At 38.8% G+C, this 21408-nt stretch overlaps 3 protein-coding genes across 4 annotated transcripts; all 3 read left to right on the plus strand.

Annotated features, from left to right (window-relative positions):
* Positions 1 to 3898: 3898 nt before the first annotated feature.
* LOC144654426 (E3 ubiquitin-protein ligase RNF130-like) lies at positions 3899 to 4672 on the plus strand. The gene has a single exon (XM_078514577.1). The coding sequence runs from the start codon at positions 3930 to 3932 to the stop codon at positions 4590 to 4592; it is 663 nt and encodes a 220-aa protein (XP_078370703.1). The 5' UTR covers positions 3899 to 3929; the 3' UTR covers positions 4593 to 4672.
* A 1882-nt stretch (positions 4673 to 6554) lies between these two features.
* Positions 6555 to 9427, plus strand: LOC144654376 (uncharacterized). Of its 2 annotated transcripts, XM_078514510.1 has the most exons (3): positions 6744 to 6756; positions 6886 to 6915; positions 8032 to 9427. In XM_078514510.1, the coding sequence occupies exon 3, from the start codon at positions 8079 to 8081 to the stop codon at positions 9111 to 9113; it is 1035 nt and encodes a 344-aa protein (XP_078370636.1). In that variant the 5' UTR covers positions 6744 to 6756; positions 6886 to 6915; positions 8032 to 8078; the 3' UTR covers positions 9114 to 9427. The 2 variants fall into 2 exon arrangements, with proteins under 2 accessions (XP_078370635.1, XP_078370636.1); XM_078514509.1 differs by lacking the exon at positions 6886 to 6915 and having other exon boundaries at positions 6555 to 6756; positions 8069 to 9427.
* A 3156-nt stretch (positions 9428 to 12583) lies between these two features.
* On the plus strand, positions 12584 to 20014 carry LOC144654361 (E3 ubiquitin-protein ligase RNF130-like). Its single transcript, XM_078514492.1, has 6 exons — positions 12584 to 13449; positions 14230 to 14295; positions 15106 to 15188; positions 17250 to 17343; positions 17889 to 18045; positions 18972 to 20014. Exons 1-6 carry the CDS (start codon positions 12751 to 12753, stop codon positions 19091 to 19093), a joined length of 1221 nt encoding a protein of 406 aa, XP_078370618.1. The 5' UTR covers positions 12584 to 12750; the 3' UTR covers positions 19094 to 20014.
* The last annotated feature ends 1394 nt before the right edge of the window (positions 20015 to 21408 follow it).

Below are 21408 nucleotides of genomic sequence, written 5' to 3' on the forward strand. Positions count from 1 at the left end.
TTGGTGCTCCCCAACTAACTGAACACCCTGAACAGGCTAACATGCACCTAGAACAATGATTATATATATCATTGTATTCTAAAACAAGAAGCTACTTAGTAGCTCGAAACCGGGTGGTTAATGTTTAACCACTCTTTTAGCTAACAAGAAAGCCTAAGGCTTTTAGACGTATACCCATTAGCGTTTTATTTCCTTTTGTTGCTGTTCAACAAGAAGTGCGTTATGTTGAAGCGTGACATGCGATATACGATACTCGGCCATTAGTATTAAAGGTCAAAGGCACTTTGATCGCTTTTGAAGACTTTGAAGGTAGAGATATCAGAGTTGCTTTCGTTCTACTTTTAAAACGCATAATATATAACTTGACTCTTTCAATTATATGTCGTACTGGTCATTTCTAACTGAGCAGCAATTCTATTTTGCTCTGTGGTCTAAGCGATGATTTGTTGTTGAGTTAAACACACGGAAAACGCGTATAACGCACGTAATTTTAATCCCTCAAGTGGCAAGTAATTTAAAACATTTCCTCCGTCCCATTCTCCTTCCTCCACTGAGGCAATTTCAAGTGGGTGATGAAAGATGACCTGTTTTAAGCCAATCAACATGCGTGACCTTCAATGCCCTACCGACAAAAAAACTAAAAAAAAAAAAAAAACCGAAGGTAGATTATGAACCGGGGGGCACCAGACCCCCACCCGGTTAACAATTATTCCATGAAGGTGCGTTGGATATAAGATGGCGGATAGCCAACGAGGTACCGTAGCACAGAGTTGGCTATAACGATCTCGTATCCAACAAGTGCGAGTGGAATACTTGTTAACCGGGCGGGGAGACTGGGCCGGCCCGGTTCATAAATCGCCCGGAATTTTTTCGTCGTCGTAGTAGTAGTAGTAGTAGTAGTAGTAGTAGTCTTGTCGGTAAATCGTTCCAGACCCGCTCGGCCACTTTCTTGGCCAGGATTCAAATCACGCACCCTTGATGTTTACTCGGCAGAAGCTATTAAATCATTCTCCTATTTTAAATTTTATCTAATACCCTCAATTCTCTTAAGCGTGAAATATATATTTTTGTGTTATTCAAGCGTTTGAGTACTGGTTTGCGAAACCGGTGATTTTTTTGACACGTCCAAGCAATTATTATTATTTTTTTTTTTGAAAACTGCTACGTCAGTCACGCAATGATTTTGCAGCAAGCTTCACGCATAACTGCTTTTAAAAAAAGGGCTGGTAGCCAGAGAATTTTTGAGCCGGATTACTTTGAAGATGCTCTTCATTTAATAGAAACAATTGTGTCCATTTTCATCCGTGTACAGTTGAGCCGGCAAAGTCGCGTATCAGAGACGATTGAATGTTTGCACAGCGAAATAATCTTATTTTTGTTCTTGATGTAAAAGCTTTACTTACACACTTCCCAAGACTTCAGTCGACAAAATGGTAATGTATAGTATTTCTACGAACTATGATGGTATTTGTGAAGGGATCCGCAAAGCCAGCAAGTAAAACAAATGGTCTGCAAAATGAAAATGAAATCTTGGCGCGGGTAATTTAATACATGTAATTAAATTCTACCACGGCATGCAAAATTTCACGTTTTTGAAATTTTCTAAATCTTTTTGCCTTTTAAAATGTTTCTTGACCCCATCTTGAATTAAAATTCATCTAAAACGTTTTCATGTTTCTTTTTTATTTTTTCACGTTTGTATTTAATAGTTGCCTTTTTAGGCTTTTGAAACGAACACGGCATCTATTTATAGATTGAGGCACCATGTTGATGTTTACATATTTGCGTTATTTGTCGTAGTAGTTCACTCGGCCGCTTTCTTGGCCAGGATTTAGATCCCGCACTTTTGATATTTACTCAGCAGGAGCAATTAAAATTTTATCTAATACCCCGATTTCTGTTAAACGTGAAAGATATATTTTTGTGTTTTTATTCAAGCGTTCGACTCAAGCGAGTTCTGGAGTCCGAAACCGGTGATTGTTTCGACAGGTCGCTGAGGTCGAAGCTTTTTTTACATCAGTCACGCAATGTTTTTGCAGCAAGCTCCTGCATTTAAAAACGGCTCCAGACTCTACTTTGAAGATGCTTTTCATTTAGCAAGAATTGTGTCCATTTTGTCTATTTCCATCCGTGTACAGTTGGGCCGACAAAGTCGTGTGTCACAGACGAATTGAATGTTTACACAACAAAAGAACCTTATTTTGTTCTTGATGTAAAAACTTTACTTGCACACTTTTCAAGAACTCATAAAACAAAATGGAAATGCAAAGTAATAATATAATAATTTCTTCAAACTAGAATGGAATGTAAATCGGTAAAGCCATCGTGTGAAATAATAGACGGCAAAAATGAAAACTTGCCCTTCGGCGCGTATAATTAATTAAATTTTATCACGGCATCAGTATTTTCACGGCTTGGATTCAAAATTTTTAATGCAATTCAAATGTTTCTTCGCCTCATCTTGAATCTTTTTTTCACATTTAGTTGAGATTTTTAACAGCATCTGTTATCTAATACATGTGGTCTAATGCATGCCCTTTTTTAGTCTTTTTATTTTCTTTTGTAATTTCGTTTAGAAATTTTTCTGTTATTCTTGATATTTGACTCGTTTTATTCGTTTTTTTATTATTTATGTTACTCGTTTTATTCGAGCAGGAGCCAATACTGTAATTTTCTGGTTACTCCGCTCTTTTTAGCGAGGAATATAAAATATATATTTTTTGTTTTTCATTCAAGGGTTTTGAGTTTCAGTCGGAACCGAACGGCGATGGAGAAATGACCTGCAATGAATCACGCAATCAAGAACTTGCGTTTGCGTGACTGCTTCCCAAAATTGACGTAAAGAGCTTGCATGTTTGAAAGCTGAAAAGCTTTCTTATCTTGTTCTTATTCCCATTTTTTTGGTGTGGTACATTTTTAAAAATGTTTACATGTAAAAACACGTCTTAGTTTTTAACGAAATTGTTTGTTTGTTTCGGTCGGAGATCATTTGTACTGCCATTTAACTGGTTTGAGTTCATTTATTCAAGATTGCACACAAAACGTTTTCAATACCTACGTTATTCAGTATTCGGAAGAAAAATAAAAATTTGAAAGCCTAAGCAGGAATTTGTCCAAGCATGGACAAGCAATCCACAGACTTGCGTGTTACTCAATATAAATTAAATGGTATTTTAAAAGTTTTTGCTGTACTTGTCTAATAAAGTAGTTAAACATCAACCGCCCGGTTTTAAGCATTAAGCTTTAGGCGTCTTGTTTAATTAAAAACGCCCAAAGAATTTCTATGTTCTACTATATTTGTGTCAATGGTATATGAGCTCATATACCATTGCCTGTTAACCAATCAAAACGCAGGAATTGCAATATACCATTGCTAGGTTTTAATATTTATTATTAAAATTTAACCATAGTATATTGCAACTCCTGAGTTTTGATTGGATTACAGGCCATGGTTTATGAGCTCGTGTTTTTCGCAAGGTTTGAGATATTTCTTTGGGTGTTCGATGGAGTAGTTCATCTGGACAAGTCTCTCTTACATCAGGACAGACGATATCCCGCAAGATTGAGCTTGAAAAACTGTGGTTACGCTGCGCTTTGCACGATTTTTGACTTATCCCGCAAAAACATACGTGTCTTGCAGCCCCCGTTTCCCCGCCCTGTTTTGTACGAATGACTTTCTGACCATACCATATATAGGTATCGAGCTAATTTCTTGAATTCTACTGAATAAATTTTAAACGAAAGTTAGTAGAAACTACAGTGAATAAAAAGAGCTGAGGTAGCTTAATGCGTGGAAAAATTGCCTGGAATCCACAGGTGTGTCAATCTAGCCATCACGTGACGTCCTTCTTCACTGCGGCTTATTGACCTTATTCACGAGCGACGGCGAATCTGAAAGGCTGGTTTAAACTGTTAAAATACTTAGAACGATGCTGTCGATTGCAAAACGGTTTTCTAGGCGATTGGGCGTCATTGTAGTTTTATTATTGTTCGTTTGTGTCGGCAATTTTGTCAATTGCAGTTTCTATGATGAAAACCCGCCAACGGAATACACAGAGGCTAAATTGAATATAACGTACTGCGATGCCTCTGGCAAGAAATGTTTTGTAAAACCTTACGCTGGCGATGGGAAGTTTGGCATCGATAGCCCTAAACACGGCTCAAGTGGATGGCTCTATACCTTGGTCGAAAACAACGTACATGGCTGTAAGGAATTCAACGTAGAGGTGGACAAAACCCCATGGATTGCCCTCATCGAAAGGGGAGTGTGTAACTTCAAGGAAAAGATACAAAATGCCTACAAACACAACGCTATTGCCGTGATAATTTACGACCACAAAGATAACAAAGATGAAATTATCATGTCGCACACTAACGCCGATAATATTGTAGCCGTGAGCATAACGAAATCTCTTGGAGAAGATCTAGCCCGCGCTCTTGTGAACAGAACCAAGGCTGTGTATGTAGAGATATCTGTTGGCGATAGCTATCCGGAACATCTTTCATCTACCAGTTCCAGGCCTTTCGCCAGTTTCAACCCGTATATGTGGCTGCTCGGCTTAGTTTTTGCCGCTCGGAGTAAATTCTGGTAAATGGAACACCCAAATCCCTTTATACGAATTTAGTTTGAGGATTTTGCTGACCATTGGCCCAAACCGGTTTCCCAATACAATCTTATCACTGTCTTATGAACGTATGTTATACCAATCTAATTATAAGGCAGGAGGGCAGTAACTTGTTACAGCCTATTTTAATACTGAATAGATGCATAAATGAGTTAAATTCCGACGGCTCTGAAACGGCGACATGAAGGAACTAAAATGGCGACGAACAATGAGACTGCTGCTGTGAAATTACGACAGCGACAAACATAAAAGCAAACTGGCGTTATTTTTTTCTAAATAAGACATGTTTGCTTGGTATCGTGTTATGCTCAAGAAAAAGCGAGTGAAATTAGACAAATCGGTGGGTTTATGTACTAAGAAGGTTGATTAAGAAAATTTGCGACCAAATAGCAAATCAGGTTTTCTCACCCTATTACATGTACAGAACAATATTGCTTTTTTATTTATGAATAATATGTCACGCTTCAGCGTTCCCTGAAAGCGAGTTTGAATCATTAATAGTATATAAATGATCCAGTGATTTTAAATCGCAAAAACTTAAAACAAACCCAAAATTCAGTACCTTGAAACTAATCATTCTATTTGCTTGTTTTCCGGACAGTGTACAGCTTTTAAAAGTATTGTCATACATCACAATCCTTTAAAGGAACCAGTCGTTCTAGAAAGACGAATCGCCCCGGGAGTTCTTCAGTCCATTGATCAAACCAATAGGAAGGTAAACTGGGTGCTGAACAAAGGGTTTCGCACTTATTCATCAGTCTGTGTATTCAAATTTGGATGATCTGTTCTCAGTACATTAGGGTATCTCATAGACTAAACGTAAACACTCAACTTTCCCTTGTCACTTTCGTTCTTAATATGTGAAACTCAACTGAATAAAACTACCAACAAAAATCAGCCTGTGTGGTATCCTGTTGGAAACGATATCATGTTTGCTGTTGCTCAGCTGAAGTCAGCTTAAAGTCATATTTCGTCATCACGAAACGGGCGGGATAATGACAGAGAACCAACCTCCTGGTCCAAAAATGTTTCGGTCTCCGCAATCGCTTGAGGCTTCAGTGATGTTGAGTTTGTCGGGCCTGGAAAAAGTTCACTGCCGCAGAAAAAAAGGTTGGATTTCACATCCATTTAAAAGGATCTTAGCTATGTTAACCCATTTTTACTTAATGCACACTCGATTTTAGCCAGTTTCCGGCAGAAGTTTATTAATTATAACCAAGTATACACAGGCAATATTTTTGCTTGCAACCCAAGGGATTTCTGAGGTGGTTAAGTGGCATCACTGCCGCGTGGCTGATTTAGTTTCATCACCTCAAAGTCGCGGGTTCGAATCTTCCTGGACAGGGCTTATTCTAAATGGTTTGGGGGTTGAATAACCTCTCCCCCGTGGAGATTCGACCCTACGGCTCCAGCAGGCTTGGGGCCGAGCAATTCCTCCCTAGAAATTCCGATTTTTTTTCCCCTTGTTTTTCTGATTTTTTTTCTGTATTACTGTTCTGAGCTTTTTACGGACACCATCACTTTTCAAACGCTAGTGAATCACGAATAGGGTTAATATCAAGATATTCTAGTATTGTTTTGTCCGACATTGCTCGAGTATTTGCCGTGCCTTCTACAGCCCTCGTCAAAATTTTTGGCACGATATCCAAATTCATTCCTTTTCTCCCCACTCCCCTTTTCAATGTTGATTTCCCCAATTAATTCGACAACTTTGAAATGGAGGAGGGGATGGTAAAAATGAGCTGTGGTACCAAAATTAGTTGAAATTAGCAAAGTGTCTCAACAGTTTTTTCATGATTGTAGCTTCAAGCACCTTATTATCATCATTCAGTCATCTTCGGAAAACAGGCCGTTACTTGAAATTAGTTCATGTCAATACAAACGAGCATAGCTTTAGACCATGAGCAGTCACCCGTTTCGACCTTTTTATTTCGACAGACAGCTTGACCGACAGTACGGCCAAAATTAGATGACTGAGTATGCAAATCGAAGTTCATGGCTGGCATGTTTCATCTTTACGGATCGCGGCAATACTGTACATGTGCTTTAAGCTTCAGTCTCCGGCGCCATAGAATAACTCAGGCAGCTTAGGGAAAGGAAGGTGCTGCTTTTTGATATATCACAGTGCACGGTAAGTGCTTACCTTGTGAAAAGAGTTTCAGTGGAGCTTAGAATTGAAGTTCTAATATCTTGGAACACAATTAACCATACTGTAAATTAGTATCCCTTCCTAAACATACAGTCATCTTTATCTTTACAGTAAACACGTAAGGAACCAACGTTTGCTGCAGTATCCTTTTCCTCTCTGTATTTGGAGAAAGCGATCACGGTGTAAAATACATGACTCACATGCATAATGGAACAGTTTTCCCGGGCGAGTTTTATTACGTTCAATCGCATTAAAGACGCCATATGCACAATGCAATTTTCAGTGTCGATTCAGAAGCCCAATATAGTTCTGATAGTTTTGTTGTTTTGTTCGTTCTTATTGTTTGTTTTATGCTTTTCGTCAATTCTATAAACGGCTCTCTTTGTTAACTTGTTAACGTGTATGTCTTTCATTATCAAAAAACTGATTGCGCCTGAACTCGGATGTCGGAAATCGAAACTGAAACATAACCCCGCAGTATGGCTCATTTCCCTCGTTCCCAGAGCCTTCTCTGCCTGGTAGTATTAGTGTTCTTTTACTTTTATTTCAGAGCTCAATATTGGAAACTCGGCGTTTTGAAATTTTTTGATACGAGCTGTCGTGGAGTGCAAAACGCCATACGGACAGCGTACCTATAATCAAGCCTGGGAAGACTCCAAATTCAACCCCGGGTCCCCGACTTTGTGTGGTAGACCCGCGGGGGGTATTCCCTATAATGGCCTATACTGGGAGGCTCCGCCCGAAAGGGGTACCTTTTTTAGCCTTCAGGTATATAAAAGGGTCAGGGATTTCACAAGTTTAGGTTTACGAAAGGGTATGGAAATCTGTCATTCAGACTTTAGAAAGGGCCTGTAATTTAAATATTTCGCATAGTTGCAATTTATGGCTGTATTTTTTTTATTAAGCGCTATATGAAAATGACAGCACAAAACGTTTGTTCTAAGTCTATGCCAGGTCTTTTAGGTATATAAAAGGGGCACCTTTTTTCAGTAAAACTTGTACGAAAGGGGTTCAATTTCTGTCAAAATGGTATAAAAGGGTAAGGGGTTAGAGCTCGGAGCGGCGCCCCCCCTATATAAAACATTTTTGGGTCCCCCCCCCCCCCGGTGGTAGACAATGTTGATCAAAATAAAACAACAACATAACAATTACTCAGGTTCACACAGGCGGGTTCTTATCGTGATCGAACGATTTGGGTTTTTGTTAGATCAGGCAATAAATATATAAAAGAACGTGTTTTCTTAATACCTTCTGTAGCTGATGGGGGTAACTTTTTTCTTTTCTTGATTTCTAGAACGATCAACATGGGAACTTGTATGGGAAGGCCGAGAACGGTAAACCGTGAAATTGTACTAATCAGAGATCAAGGGACTAGAGATGCACTATGGGAAGAATATTATTTTGAGCAGTGGGGAATGTTAGCTAGCAGACACCGCCAATGTGTGATGCAGGCTTTTTGGAAAGAAGCAAGCGTTACTAGAATTGAGGAACTGTTGAACGGGGACTCGGTATATCGTGAGATGATTAGCACGGGCAGCCAAGCGGTGGCTAGTGAGGTAATGATGGCTGCATTTAACCGCCTTGTTGCACGAGAAGTTGTGAAAACTACCATTGGACGCACTGTGCGTGTTGGAGGGGAGGGGTGGGAGATGTCTGCTTTTGCTGAAACAACGACACTTACAGCCGTCCATGGAACAAACGCCGCGCGCGCTCTAACAGGGGTCGTCCTCGGACCAGCGATTTCCTCCATTGTAGGGGAACAAGTAGCTCGAATTGCCGGAGAGAAACTTGGAGTGAGCGATCCGCAAGCAAAGACTCTTCTTTATGCCGGTGGATCCGTTGCAGGCGGGGCTCTTGTTGGCGCTTTTGTCGGAGGCCGTATCGGGGCCGTAGCAGGGGCTGCAGTTGGTGCCTTAAGCTGGGGGCTCCGAGAGCTTATGAGTGGTGCTCTAGATCGAAGGAGGCCCACTAAGGTGGTTCCAAGGGACAACTGGTGCTACTGTGAAATTGGATCATTGAGCGATGATGTGGCTCAGTTATGCTTTGGTACCTACAGCTCCAGTGATACGGTTTACCGCGAAACTTACCAACACGAATTCAGAGGACAAAATTCAAATTGGGTCATGAGCGCGGGCCAGCCACAAGACGGCAGCTTTCAACTGTGTATGTGGTTGGGGAACGCCATGATCAAGCTTCTGAAAAATGTTTATTATCGAGATCGAATTCGTGTCATTAGGAAACGAAGAACCTATCACATAGTTCACTGTAGAGGCCAGTTTCACCCCGGAAGAGACTCTGGTACAACGGTAGTTTACAAAATCAAAATACGGCGACATTAGAACAGTTATATTCAGTTGTCATTATTTGTGGTGCAGACATAGCTAGGACCACGCCAGCCTGTCGCGTTACTGGTGTCTGTCTTAGAGTTGCCCACCTAGCTTAGAATGTCCGTCTTAGAGAGGTATCCATTCTTACAGCAACACCAATGTGTCCGCCAGTCCGCCATCTTGGATCACCGTCTTTTAGACAGATTTTTTGCCAACCTCGTCCTGGAAACGAGGTTTCGCCATATCATCGACGGATGTTACCGTCCGTAAATACTTAACAATTATCTTGTGAAATCGCGCGGAATAATTAACAATTATCCTGCGAAATCGCGCGGATTTTCGCCTGTTATTTAGCCGCGGGCCGTAGGCCGGGTTGTCTAAATTATTCGTTTTCCCGAGTTTTTGAGGGTTTTTTTTTTTTTTTTTTTTTATTTTTTTAATAAAACACATTTTTTTAATATAAAAAATTTTTTTTTTGGTTTTTTTTTTTTTCTTTTGGTTTTTTTTTTTTGGATATATATTTTTTTTTTTTTATTTTTGGGCGGGGGGGGGCTGTAATAACGCTTGATATTTAACAGCCGACAGGGGTGGCTAAAATTCATTTTGAGACAAATACAATAGTGTGAGATAGAAACCTCTGCGTGCGTTAAAAACCTTAAGGTATAGACGCTTCTCCCAGGGATGTACACTTCTAAAGCCGCGCTCTTCTCTGAGGGGCACATCTTAAAGGGAATGTGTCACGGCTGAGTTACCGTATTTACTCGAATAAGCGCCGCGGCGCTTTTATTTTTGCGCCCCAGGGGGGCTTTGGGGGGGGCTTTAAATCCAAAAAAATTTTTTTTAAAAAAAAAAATAAAAAAAGAAAAAAAAGGGGGGTTAAGTTTATTTTATATATTAAGCTTTGCCAAATACTTGCTATGAAACTTAATGTTTGCAAAGAAATTACTTCTATGGATCTAAATGACAGAGCCAAAGCTTTATTGGCATGAAATGTGTCTTTCGGGCGTTATAATTTAAAGTTACAAGCAAACAAGGATAACTTTGAAAACTGTTCAGCCCAACAATATTTCAAAAACGCATTTCACAATCCATTTTAATCTTCGTCGCTTTTGGTCATCCGTACCTTCTTTTGTATTTGCTGTGTTATTAAAATGTTCCTTCACTGTTTTAAGAGGTCATTTTTTTATTTCACGGAATTTGATTGTCAGTTCACATGCCTAAATTTGGCTAAAATCCGTGACACAGTCCCTTTAAAGATGATTTCCAGTCCGTACTGCGCAATCTCCGCCTGCAATGTTTGTGAGTCTCACAAACAGAAGAATTCCGGGACAAAACTTACCTTTTTCTTCATTATTAACGCCAGATATCCTCGCAAAACAATAATAACGAGTAAAAGAAGCTCGACGGTATTTCAAACGGACGTTTTAGCTCATCGTGAATTCTTGAACGAAACGATCCGTAATGGCGAACTAAAAAACCTCATGTACGCTATCACCGAAGTGTAACGTTTCAGCGAATTCAAAACAAAAATGAAAACAAACCCTGAGTCTGCGCAGTACGGACTGGAAATCATCTTTAACTGAGGTGCATACCTCTGTAAGGCTCGCATATCTATCCTTTATAAAGATGAGTGCTTTTCTAAGGAAGATGCGCCTCTCTAACTCTCTAAGCTGGACCAAAATCAGACGAGATTGAGCAGGATAATTGTTTTATAAATTAGCAAATTGTCCAAAAAAGTAATTTATAGCTACTTAAAATCTGTGATTATGCAGCGCTTTGCAAGATTTCGGATTAATCTTGCCAAAATATGAATTTCGCAGGTCCGGTGGAGGAGGGGGGGGGGGGGGGGGGGGGGGGGGCGGTCGCGCGATATCTTTTATGTACGGATGGCTTTCTTACCATACCATATATGGGGATCACGGTAATTCGTTGAACACTACTGAACAACTGAGTGATAACAACAGTAAATAAGAGAAGCTGAGTGGCAAATTCTTTTATCGCCAACTTGTGAACCTTTTTCGTCATAATCATCACAAGTTTCGATAAATCAATAGTGCTCTCGAAAATATGTAAACGTAAATTTGTCATGGAAACTGAGGTTTCGCTTTTCAAGTTTTAATCATTTCCGGTGTTTCCCAAAGGAAAAGCAAACAATATACTGTTTGTTTCCCCTTTTGAATGACGTGTTGTAAGAATTATTACTGTAAATAGCTAGCTAAGTAAACTGAACACTTAAAATAAAAGTTATTTCTGACTTAACTGCTTCATTATAACCTTTTTTTAGTGCTGCGATTTAAGACGTTTAAGCGTTGGTATCGATCGAGTATCGAAAGTGACTGAAATAGGAACTTCGAATGAATTTCGACAAAAATGATCTACTTATAAAACACGCATAAGCTTGTTTCTGTTATGATTTCTTGATGACTCTATATTGTCACTGGGCTGCTGATTTTGAGCGAAGTCAACAAGGTCTTGGCCATGTCTGATGTTTTTTTCTTCTACTTGCTGAAGAGAATTTTTCTCCGTTCGTTGCATGTCGGCGTTGTTATCGGTGAATTATGATGACTGGGAAAGTAGAGGTTTTCAACAGCTGGTTCAGAGTTTAGCATTGTTTCGCAAAAACGATCCACTGAGCGAACTAAATCTTGATCTAAATTTTGGGATCCGGGACAATCAACATGGATTTTGTAAATATAAACATATATATAGCTGAAATAAAAAATTACTCAATAAACAAATTATGGAAAGGAAAAATTACCAAGAAAAAAAAATGTTTATAGCACTAAGTTGCTCAGAAAAATCGTGCAGAATTTTTTTGTGGATCCTTTATACTTGCGGCTTTTATAATTGGTCCAACCAAAATGCGGCAAAATCAAGAAATCGGACTTTCCGGTTGAATATTAGAGTACGGTTTTTCGATAGCCGCTGTTTAAATTAAATAACAGGTTTAATTGTGGCCATAGATGAATGATGAGCCTTGATCGCTTATTGCGAGTCAAATTTGAATTCGCGCACAGTAGCTGTTTTTTCGCGTCAGTTTTTTTTTTTTTTTTTCATTTCGGTATTAATTTTTGACTCAGCCTAGATTAAAGATTTCCGTAGACAGTACACTTCATCATTTTGACGTCCACGAGTCGTCCGTTTGATTTTTTTTTTATCACAAATCAGCGAAGCACATAAACACTAAGCCAGCAAAGAGCATGTTTCAACGCACGTAAAAATTAATATGCATTTTTTTAAATTCAATATTCCAAAATAATTAGTGCTAAGTGACTTGCCGCGGGTATGTCGCAATTTTTTCCGCGCACAACTAAAAATGCATGTTCCGGGATTGCTAAATTTCCAAGTCAGAGAACTTTTTTGGAATATAACTTCCGATCAAAATGAAGCCAATATATTTGGTTCGTGCCATGACGTAGCAAAATGCGTGGAAAAATTGCGTGGAAATATCACAGCCAACCACAGGTGTGTCAATCTGTGATCACGTGACTTCCTTCTTCACTGCGGCTTATTCACGATCGGGCAAGATGGCGGAAGAACTGTTTCGCTGTTTATACTGAAAACCGTTCACAAGCGCTTGGAATCGACTTATCTTGTTATCGACGGCGAATCTGAAAGGCTGCTTAAACTTTTGTGATACTTGAGAGCAATGCTGTCGATTGCGAAACGGATTTTTGGGCGATTGAACATCATCGTAGTTTTATTATTGTTCGTTTGTGTCGGGAATTTTGTCAATTGCAGTTTCTACGATGAAAAACAATCCACTGAATATACAGAGGCTAAATTGAATATAACGTACTGCGATTCCTCTGGCAAGAAATGTTTTGTAAAACCTTATTCTGGCGATGGGAAGTTTGGTATGGATAGCCCTAAACACGGCTCAAGTGGCTGGCTGTATACCTTGGTCGAAAACAACGTAAATGGCTGTAAGGAATTCAATGTAGAGGTGGATAAAACCCCATGGATTGCCCTCATCGAAAGAGGAGTGTGTAACTTCAAGGAAAAGATATCAAATGCCTACAAACACAACGCGACTGCCGTGATAATTTACGACCACAAAGATAACAAAGATGAAATTATCATGTCGCACACTAGCGCCGATGATATTGTAGCCGTGAGCATAACGAAAACTCTGGGAGAAGATCTAGCCCGCGCTCTTGTGAACAGAACCAAGGCTGTGTATGTAGAGATATCTGTTGGCGATAGCTATACGAACAAATGGGTAAATCCGGCTTCTGTTCTGTTTGTTTCGGTTTCGTTCATAGTGCTAATGGTGATTTCGCTCGCCTGGCTGGTCTTCTATTACGTACAAAGGTTTCGGTATGTTCACGCACGGGATAAAACCGAGGTAAGAATCGGGCATTTAAAAACAGAAAACAGCATGTTTCTTTTAATAGTTTATGCTATATAACAAAGCTAATGTATGTTCTCGAAGGTGGTGATGTTTTTATTTGTTTTGAAATTTACTGTTTCGCGCTCGCACGCAATTGGATTTCGAACCATTCACCGTGTAATGTATACTGAAATTGACATGTAACTTGCAAGTTTAATTTGCCTTAGTCATGTTTTGCTAACCGTTTTTGAGTGTCTTGTATTTTTCCTTTGTTGTAATTAACGCGTTCGGAATTTTTAGTGGTCCGTCCGTCACTCTAATACTAATTACCTTGAGTTGAAATCAGACGGAAAAAACTCAAGTTGTTTTCATTGAAGCGCCTCGCAAATCGCAGTTTTTGTTGCAATTATTTATTTTTTGCATTTCAAGGCAAAACGAGGAATGATAAAAAGAGAGTTAGATTTTACTGCCTTCAAAAGTGCAAGGAAGACGCTAGTCAAGAGGATCTGTTGCAGACATCCGTTATCAACCCACTGTATTTTAATACTTTGTGTATGCATACAAATTTTGTCACTTTGTCGTACAATATTCTTATAAAATAAATAACAGGTATTTGCAGACTTTTGCAGTGTAAATAATGTATACAGTAAGATATCTTAAAAGACAGGTAAAATTAATTTATTAATATTTCAAGAGGAACTGCATTTGTACATTGAGTAAATTTGTGTGTACTGGAATCCAGCTTTTAGCAATTTGGTCAATTTTGTACATTTCTGGAATTTTTTATTTTAACAGAAACGTCTGACATCTGCTGCGAAGAAGGCTATAGCAAAACTCCCAACACGCACTGTCAGTAAAAAGGTATGTTTTAGTTGCCAAGAGATACAATATATGGTCAATTAGCTTATCTGTGGGAAAATCATGTTTGGGATATTGGCCATAACTAGTCCCTTTTGTCTTGGGTAGTTAAGGGCAATAAATATTGATAAAAATTGAGCATGAACTTGCATTCACTGGGTCTTGCATGAAGCTGGCATTATCATCAAAGCAGCTGTCTTTTGTAACTTCCCGTAATGTGGACAATGGCAACAACTTCTGTTTTTAGAATTTCATGAAGAGAAAATTGAAAATTATAGTAACAAGTACAGAGGTGATGTTTTTAAAAGTGTTCAGTTTAGGTGTGAAAATGGGTAAATTGTCAATGAAACACATTTTACTTCTAGAAAAACTGTCAGTGATTACGCAGCAATTTGCAAGAGTTCCAATGAATCTTGGTTATCTAGGTAATTCTTGTACCAAAGTGGAGGTTGCTAGTGTTGGATATTTACCGGTACCAAGCTGCCGAGCGCCGAGGTGAATATCCACCACTAGCCACCTCCAGTTTGGTAAATAGTTGTTTTAGTATATAACAAAACAGTGAGATAATATATATAACCCAAAAAGGATTACTTTTAACTTGTTTATTCCTGGCAATGATTACACTTTCCCCCCCAAGTTGCTCGGAGGTGAATAGCAAAGGGTATCCCATGTTTGAGTAACCAATCAGCACGCACCAACAATGGCATCTACTGTTTTAGTATATACTTACACATGTTATGCTACTAGGTTTATAGGAACCAGTCACAATTAACGGATCATGAATTAATGCTTTCTGTCTATCTAATTGTTTAGACTGAAGATGATGAAACAGACAGCTGTGCAGTTTGTTTAGATGGTTACAAAGCCGGAGATGTTGTCCGTATACTACCTTGCCAGTGAGTAAAACTCCTTATGTTTTTGCACATGTGCATACTCAGTGATACTGCACATGATAGTTAACTGCGCTGCGCAGTTTTTTCTCTCGCGTTTTTTTTTTTTTTTTTTTTTTTTTTTTTTTTTGCCCCCCCTCCCCGGGAGTTTAAAAAAAAAAATAAAAAATTTTTTTTTTTTTTTTTTTTTTTTTTTTTGTTAAAAAAAAAAAAATATCCAAAAAAAAAAAAATGGGGGGGAAAAAAAAAAAAAAAAAAGAAAAAAAAATTTTTTTTTTTTTTTAAAAAAATATAAAAAAAAAAAAGGAGTTTTCCATAATGTGAAAAATAGTCTAGGTCACTTTTATAACATGCTGAATCTGCTGGATGTGTTGCGAGAGCTGATAACTGTAAAATAATACAATTGTTTTAGTGTATTTTGTATTTATATTGTTGTTACTTTTGGGTGATTTAGACCTTTAAACTTGATGAGGTACAGATTGGTTGGCAACTAAAGCAGCATACAGATTTTCTTGTTGCACACTTTATTTCCATCTTCAGGAGTGATAACTCTGAGGTTCAAGCCAAAATGGTTAATCTAATAACAAAATGACACTGAAAAAAGAATCAATGTAGTGCCCCAGGTTGTTTTTTGGTCAGTTAGAAATTTGTCATGGGTGTAGCTGCTAAAACTCTAAACACACCAAATCGGCCACAAAAGAAACCAAACAACACCCAAAATCAGCTGCAGAGGAAAAAAAAACAAATTCAGGTTCCAAGTGCGTGCCATTCTCTGTACTTTAATCACACTATCCTGAAGTCACTGCACGAGGGCACACAAATTGCTCGATGAACTGGAAGTCACAACATGCACGGTTTCTAAAAGAAATACAGTCGAACCTCGATTATCCGGACTCGTTGGGACTAGGCTAAATAGTCCGGATAATCGAGGGTCCAGATAATCAAAAGTATGAATATTAATGAGCCAAGAAAAACGAGGGCATCTGACAGGCCGGATGTGGCGGTGCGGATCCATAAAGTTTGCTAACTTCCGTGCATCCTCTGCATCTTCGGAAATTTTTCCACATTTAACTGGAAAAAAAAGAAAAATTGCTCCATAATAGCAATAAATCAGCTGTTAACCATCCTCACTAAACAAAAATTCCGAAAACATTGATCACTTTCAGGCAGTTTTTCTGTGAAAAAGGCGACGAAACCACGCCGATTCGTTCGCAAACAATTTGGAACATCCAGGCGTTTCTTGCGTCTTTTCGTGATGGGCCTGGTGACTAGACGTGGTGCCAACATGGACCGATCCAACTTTTTACGATGCTTTTCACTTCATAGAAGGATTTAAACATTCTGAATTTTGCCATTTTGTAAACTTCAGTGTAATACAAGTAGGCAAAGACAGAAAGCAAATTTTTTTGTGTGAATGTTTTTATGGCTAGTGGAAACTGAATAAGGAAGTTGTCTGCCGAAGTATCAAATGTTTTTCAATTGGAAACTACACAATCAGAGTTTTCCAATGTTTTTTGACAGGTAAACCACCTTGAGATAATGTTAAAATTGTTGTAGAACTTAGTTATATCTGGTCTTGAATGTGATTAATTAATATTCATGAAAAAATTGGGACCAGAGAAGGAAGTCGGATAATCGAGAAATCCGGATAATCGAGGTCCGGATAATCGAGGTTCGACTGTACAAAGATTGAAATAGACGCTGAACTATACTTGCCAAAAACACCAGTATCAATGGGCTACAAATATGTACAGAAAATGCTTGAACCTCTTAAAACTGTGAACACGCTGAGAAGAAAATTTGCCTTTACAGCCCTAAACATGGCAGCCTTTTCATTACGTGTTTTCACACCACACTGCGCCAGCCTGGACACTAAACTCCTGCATGAAACAGCTGTATGTTACTAGAGCAAAACTTGAGCTTACAATGGATAGCAACCAATCAGAGATTCTACATTGATCAGTAGTGCCATAGTAAACTTCATTATGATTGAAATTTTTATTCCCTTAACCAATATGCAGATAGACGGGAGTATCATGTAGCTCATGATGACATGTTCTTTTCCAGGCATGAGTTCCACAAGCTGTGCATTGACCCATGGTTGGTGGAGCATAGGACATGCCCCATGTGCAAGCTTAACATCTTAAAGGAACTGGGGGTGGTGAGTTCATAATTTCAGTTTTGCAGTCTTAAGGGTTTGAACCAAAGATTATTACTACCAAGACAGGGTTGTCATTAAGGGCCGGCTGCCAGCTAATTTCACCGCCCAAAAGAGAACTTAAATCCGATTGGATTTGATACTAGCCTAGAGAAAATTTAAGCATGACTGAATGAAGTCATAAATTGAGGGCTCGTGCAAAATAGGGCGAAGTGATTTTGTTGCTTGGTTGATTTCCTGCCTGAAAAATACCCCCTTGGCTTTAGGCTAATGAATGCGACTTTGTTGTACATGTACCTTGTTTTGTGTGAAGTTGATCTCTGCAATATTAATTTTAGAGAAAAAAGGTTTTTTTCACAAGTAATTGTCGTTCCAGTTGAAAATCACTTTAAAGCAATGTTACTACATTTACCTGTACATGGTTGGAGAAAATTTATAACATACCTGTTAAATGCCAGCATAGCACAACACTTGGCTGCTTGTCATCTTCTTGACTGTGCAGTTAAAGTTGCAACAGTAAAAAATTATGGCGTTTATTTCTTCCTCAGACCAGCGATGAGTGTCGCACTCAAGACGTGGAGGTTGGAACATCTGAGATTCCAGACGAAGACCATCACACTGCGGCTGATAACCCTGGTGTGGTTATGAATGAAATTGAACCTTCTGTGACAAATGAAAGGAGACCAAGTAGTTCAGACACTTCAGGTATGCAGCCTTGGTTGGAAAAAATTAAAAATCGGCATCTGTCTGATTTAGTGGTGCTTTTTTAAGAGGTGGTGAACATTTTTGGTCCTTAGAAAATTGCTTTTGGCTGTTGTTGTGGCCACTGTGTTGTGTTCTTGGGCAAGGCACTTTACTCTGAGTCATAGTGCTTCTCTCCACCCAGGTGTATAAATGGGTACTAGCAAACCCTGGGATGGACTACAATCCATGCTACAATTCTTGGGACACTTACTGTTTTTCACACTTAAAACAAAGAACAAATCAGCAATTACCCCCCTGCCCCATTACAATGTTGTGTAGCTTGAAAAAAATGCCTTCTGGTACCATCTATTTTGCAACATTGGTTTTGGGGGAAGGGAGTTCTCAATTTTTGAGAATTTGTAACAGAATGTCATGTTATACTTGTTGAAATGAGTCTTCCAAGGAATTATGGCACGGATTGTAGTACTTATCCCACCCTTGAGGGGGTACAGTTTATACTCTTAGTTACTCAATGGTAGAACAGAGGTTAGTATACCTTCACTTTTTGAGTGTCGAAAGTTAATTCCCGCGTTTGCTTTGGTTTTGCATTGCTACACATTAGTGATTGGCTTAAAAATCTCGTGCCACTTTCTCAGCCAATCACAACTAAAACCAAAACCAATCGTGACTCGCTCGCGCACGTTTTCCCGCGCTTTGTGCCGGCTACATGTATTTGCTTCGAGTTTTGATTGGTTCACTGGATTGTCTGTGTCCAATTTGTGATTGGCCTTTAGGGGTAATTACTTTGGTTTTGGTTTTACGACACTCAAATGAAACCTGCTCTAGCATGGTATGAAAGGCCAGGTATAGGTTAGTACCTGCCTAATGGACCACAAGACTGAATGCAGCAGTGAAATAATGAAAGACTTTTTACTGTCTATTTTCAGAGAGCTCCAGTGTTTCTGGCTCTGGCCGCGTGCTTCATGTCAGCGCAGAAATGAACTGGGAAAGAGAAGGTCAATCCAGCTCAACATCAAACTTGGTTGAACATCCTAACCTGAGGGCTTAACAACATTAGCCATTGTTTATTAGAATATTGTATTGAATCATTAGAACAGGGGTGCATGTAAATAGGTGGACATCTTACTCAGTAGAAAGCTGGTTGTTACGTGAAGCGATACTGTGCATGCACAGCGTAGATAAGCCACGACGACTTGTAGTTCAGTCGTCAACATCTTTCTCCGAAGGCAAAGACCTGTCTAACGCAGGTAAACCGAGCTGACTCCCATTTTGTGCATGTTGGAGAAATTTTTCCTCTCTTTTTTTCTAAATATGTCCTTGAGGCTCACACTGTTTTGTTTTACATCATTGATGCTTTTTATTTTGTATAAATTTCCAGATATGTTTGTGCTTTCTCCAGCTATAGTACACAAAAACCAAAATTTATGTTATAATTCCTCATTAGACCTTTTTTTATTACAACACTCATCAAGTACTCAGGTTTGCCATTTTGAAGTGATAAAGGTTTTTATTACAGCTTTTAAAAAACAAAAATTCTCATTTTGGTGAGTGTTTCAACAAATTGAAAAGATCAATGTTTGACGAGTATTTTTAAAAATGAAGGTATTGTATCAGATTCACCACAAATGGTGATCATCATAGAAAAGGAATTAGGTATAAGATTGGAACAAAATTTCCCAAAGAGAATTGTAGAAAATGTACATTGAACATTACTGTTAGAAATTTTTGCAATAACTTTATTATTTTGGCCTATTACAGCAAGGCGCCCAAATGTGTGACCACTTTTAATTTATTCACATTCTTTCGTGCAGATTTAATCCAATCAGAAGTCAACTGCAAGCTATCCACAGCTTTTGATTGGATTAAATCTGCACGGAAGAATGTGAATAAATTAAAAGTGGTCACACATTTGGGTGCCTTGCTGTAAAGGGTACTAGATTATTTTAGGAGACTTGATTTTTGGAGAATTTATTTACAGGCGACGCGCACCGGCCACCACCTTACACTGCACGGAATTATACGTTTTCACTGCGTTTGGTGAAAAAACGATGAAAAGACATGACGTATCACTTTGCAAGGAGACGTGCGCAAACAAAAAAATTACGAGAGCGAAAAGTTTGTTGGGTGGCCACGGTAGGCGCGTCGCACTGTAAACTGAGTCCTATGATTTTACTGGTTTTGTGGAAACTCTGGGAACAATGACTCAATCAGATTAGATCAAGAGAGATAAACCTTAAGATCAAAGTGTAGTTAAGAAGTCTGTTTTGCAGTCTAATTTAGTGTATATTTTTTAACAAATCAGCTAGCATACCACTTAATAAGATTTTATTGAAAAATACTCTCTGATTAGTGAAACTTTGTACTTCAAGTTCCAATTCTAAGTAACAGGCCATGACTTTTAACTCTTACAAGCTACAAGAATATCTATAAAGAGTGAAGGGAGACTATAGCAAGAGAGTTCATCTATGGTCACTTTCGGCTAAGATTGGTGCACATTTTAAAATGAATACAAAATTAATTTATGTCGACTGACTGCAATATTGAGATTGTCTGAGAAAGTCAGTTTTTGACAGTCCATGGTGAAAGAACATCACTTTAAATCATCATCTTCATAATTCATCCCAACCACTGTTTCACATCTTCAAGCTTTTCAATTTTTTGGCATTAACAATAATAACTTGTTTGTATTTATTATTGTTTTAGGGGCCAAAACTCTGAAAAGCTGGAAAATATGATTCATGAAAAACCTTTAATGTGTAAAAAAGTGATAGAATATTTTGAACTTCTTGAAGAAATTGATTGTTGCCCAGAAAACTGAGTGATTTTATGTATTCAAGTCTTATTTTATATACAGCAGAATCTCCATTTCTTGTATCCTCGATTTCTCAAACCTCTTGATAACTCAAACCAGAAATGGATTCCCTCCCTCAGTCAAACACTACAATTCTATCCCAATTTTCCCTTCCCCACTTTGTCAGTAGGTGTGGTGGCCTAGAGGTTAGTGCCCTGGACTCTTGGATCGAGTGGTTCGGGTTCAAGCCCAGGCTGAAATAAATGCTTTGTTTTCTTGGGCAATGAGCTTTTCTTTCGCAGTGCCTCTCTCCACCCAGGTGTATAAATGGGTACCGACAAATTTAATGCTGGGGGTAACCCTGCAATGGACTAGCATCCCACACGGGGGAGTAGAAATACTCCTAGTTGCTTCATGCTACTGAAACTGCTGGCCTGAGAGGCCACTTGGCTCGAACACAGCATTTACCTTCCTTCCCGATGTATCCTACCCTTTTGTTTCCCTCAGAGGCTTGAGAAATGGAGATTCCTCTGTATGTGATGACTGAGTAGTAATATTAATCTGAGTTATAA

This window comes from Oculina patagonica, chromosome 5 (assembly GCF_052425735.1).
Source record: "Oculina patagonica isolate OP01 chromosome 5, crgOcupat, whole genome shotgun sequence".
Classification (NCBI taxonomy): domain Eukaryota; kingdom Metazoa; phylum Cnidaria; class Anthozoa; order Scleractinia; family Oculinidae; genus Oculina; species Oculina patagonica.

Bases quoted from the DNA above. Each gene is read 5' to 3' on its own strand.
- LOC144654361 (XM_078514492.1), top strand. From the start codon at position 12,751: ATGCTGTCGATTGCGAAACGGATTTTTGGGCGATTGAACATCATCGTA. The intron at 13,450-14,229 runs GTAAGAATCGGG...TTATTTTAACAG, and splicing joins ACGCACGGGATAAAACCGAG to AAACGTCTGACATCTGCTGC. The intron at 14,296-15,105 runs GTATGTTTTAGT...CTAATTGTTTAG, and splicing joins CACGCACTGTCAGTAAAAAG to ACTGAAGATGATGAAACAGA.
- LOC144654426 (XM_078514577.1), top strand. From the start codon at position 3,930: ATGCTGTCGATTGCAAAACGGTTTTCTAGGCGATTGGGCGTCATTGTA.
- LOC144654376 (XM_078514509.1), top strand. From the start codon at position 8,079: ATGGGAACTTGTATGGGAAGGCCGAGAACGGTAAACCGTGAAATTGTA.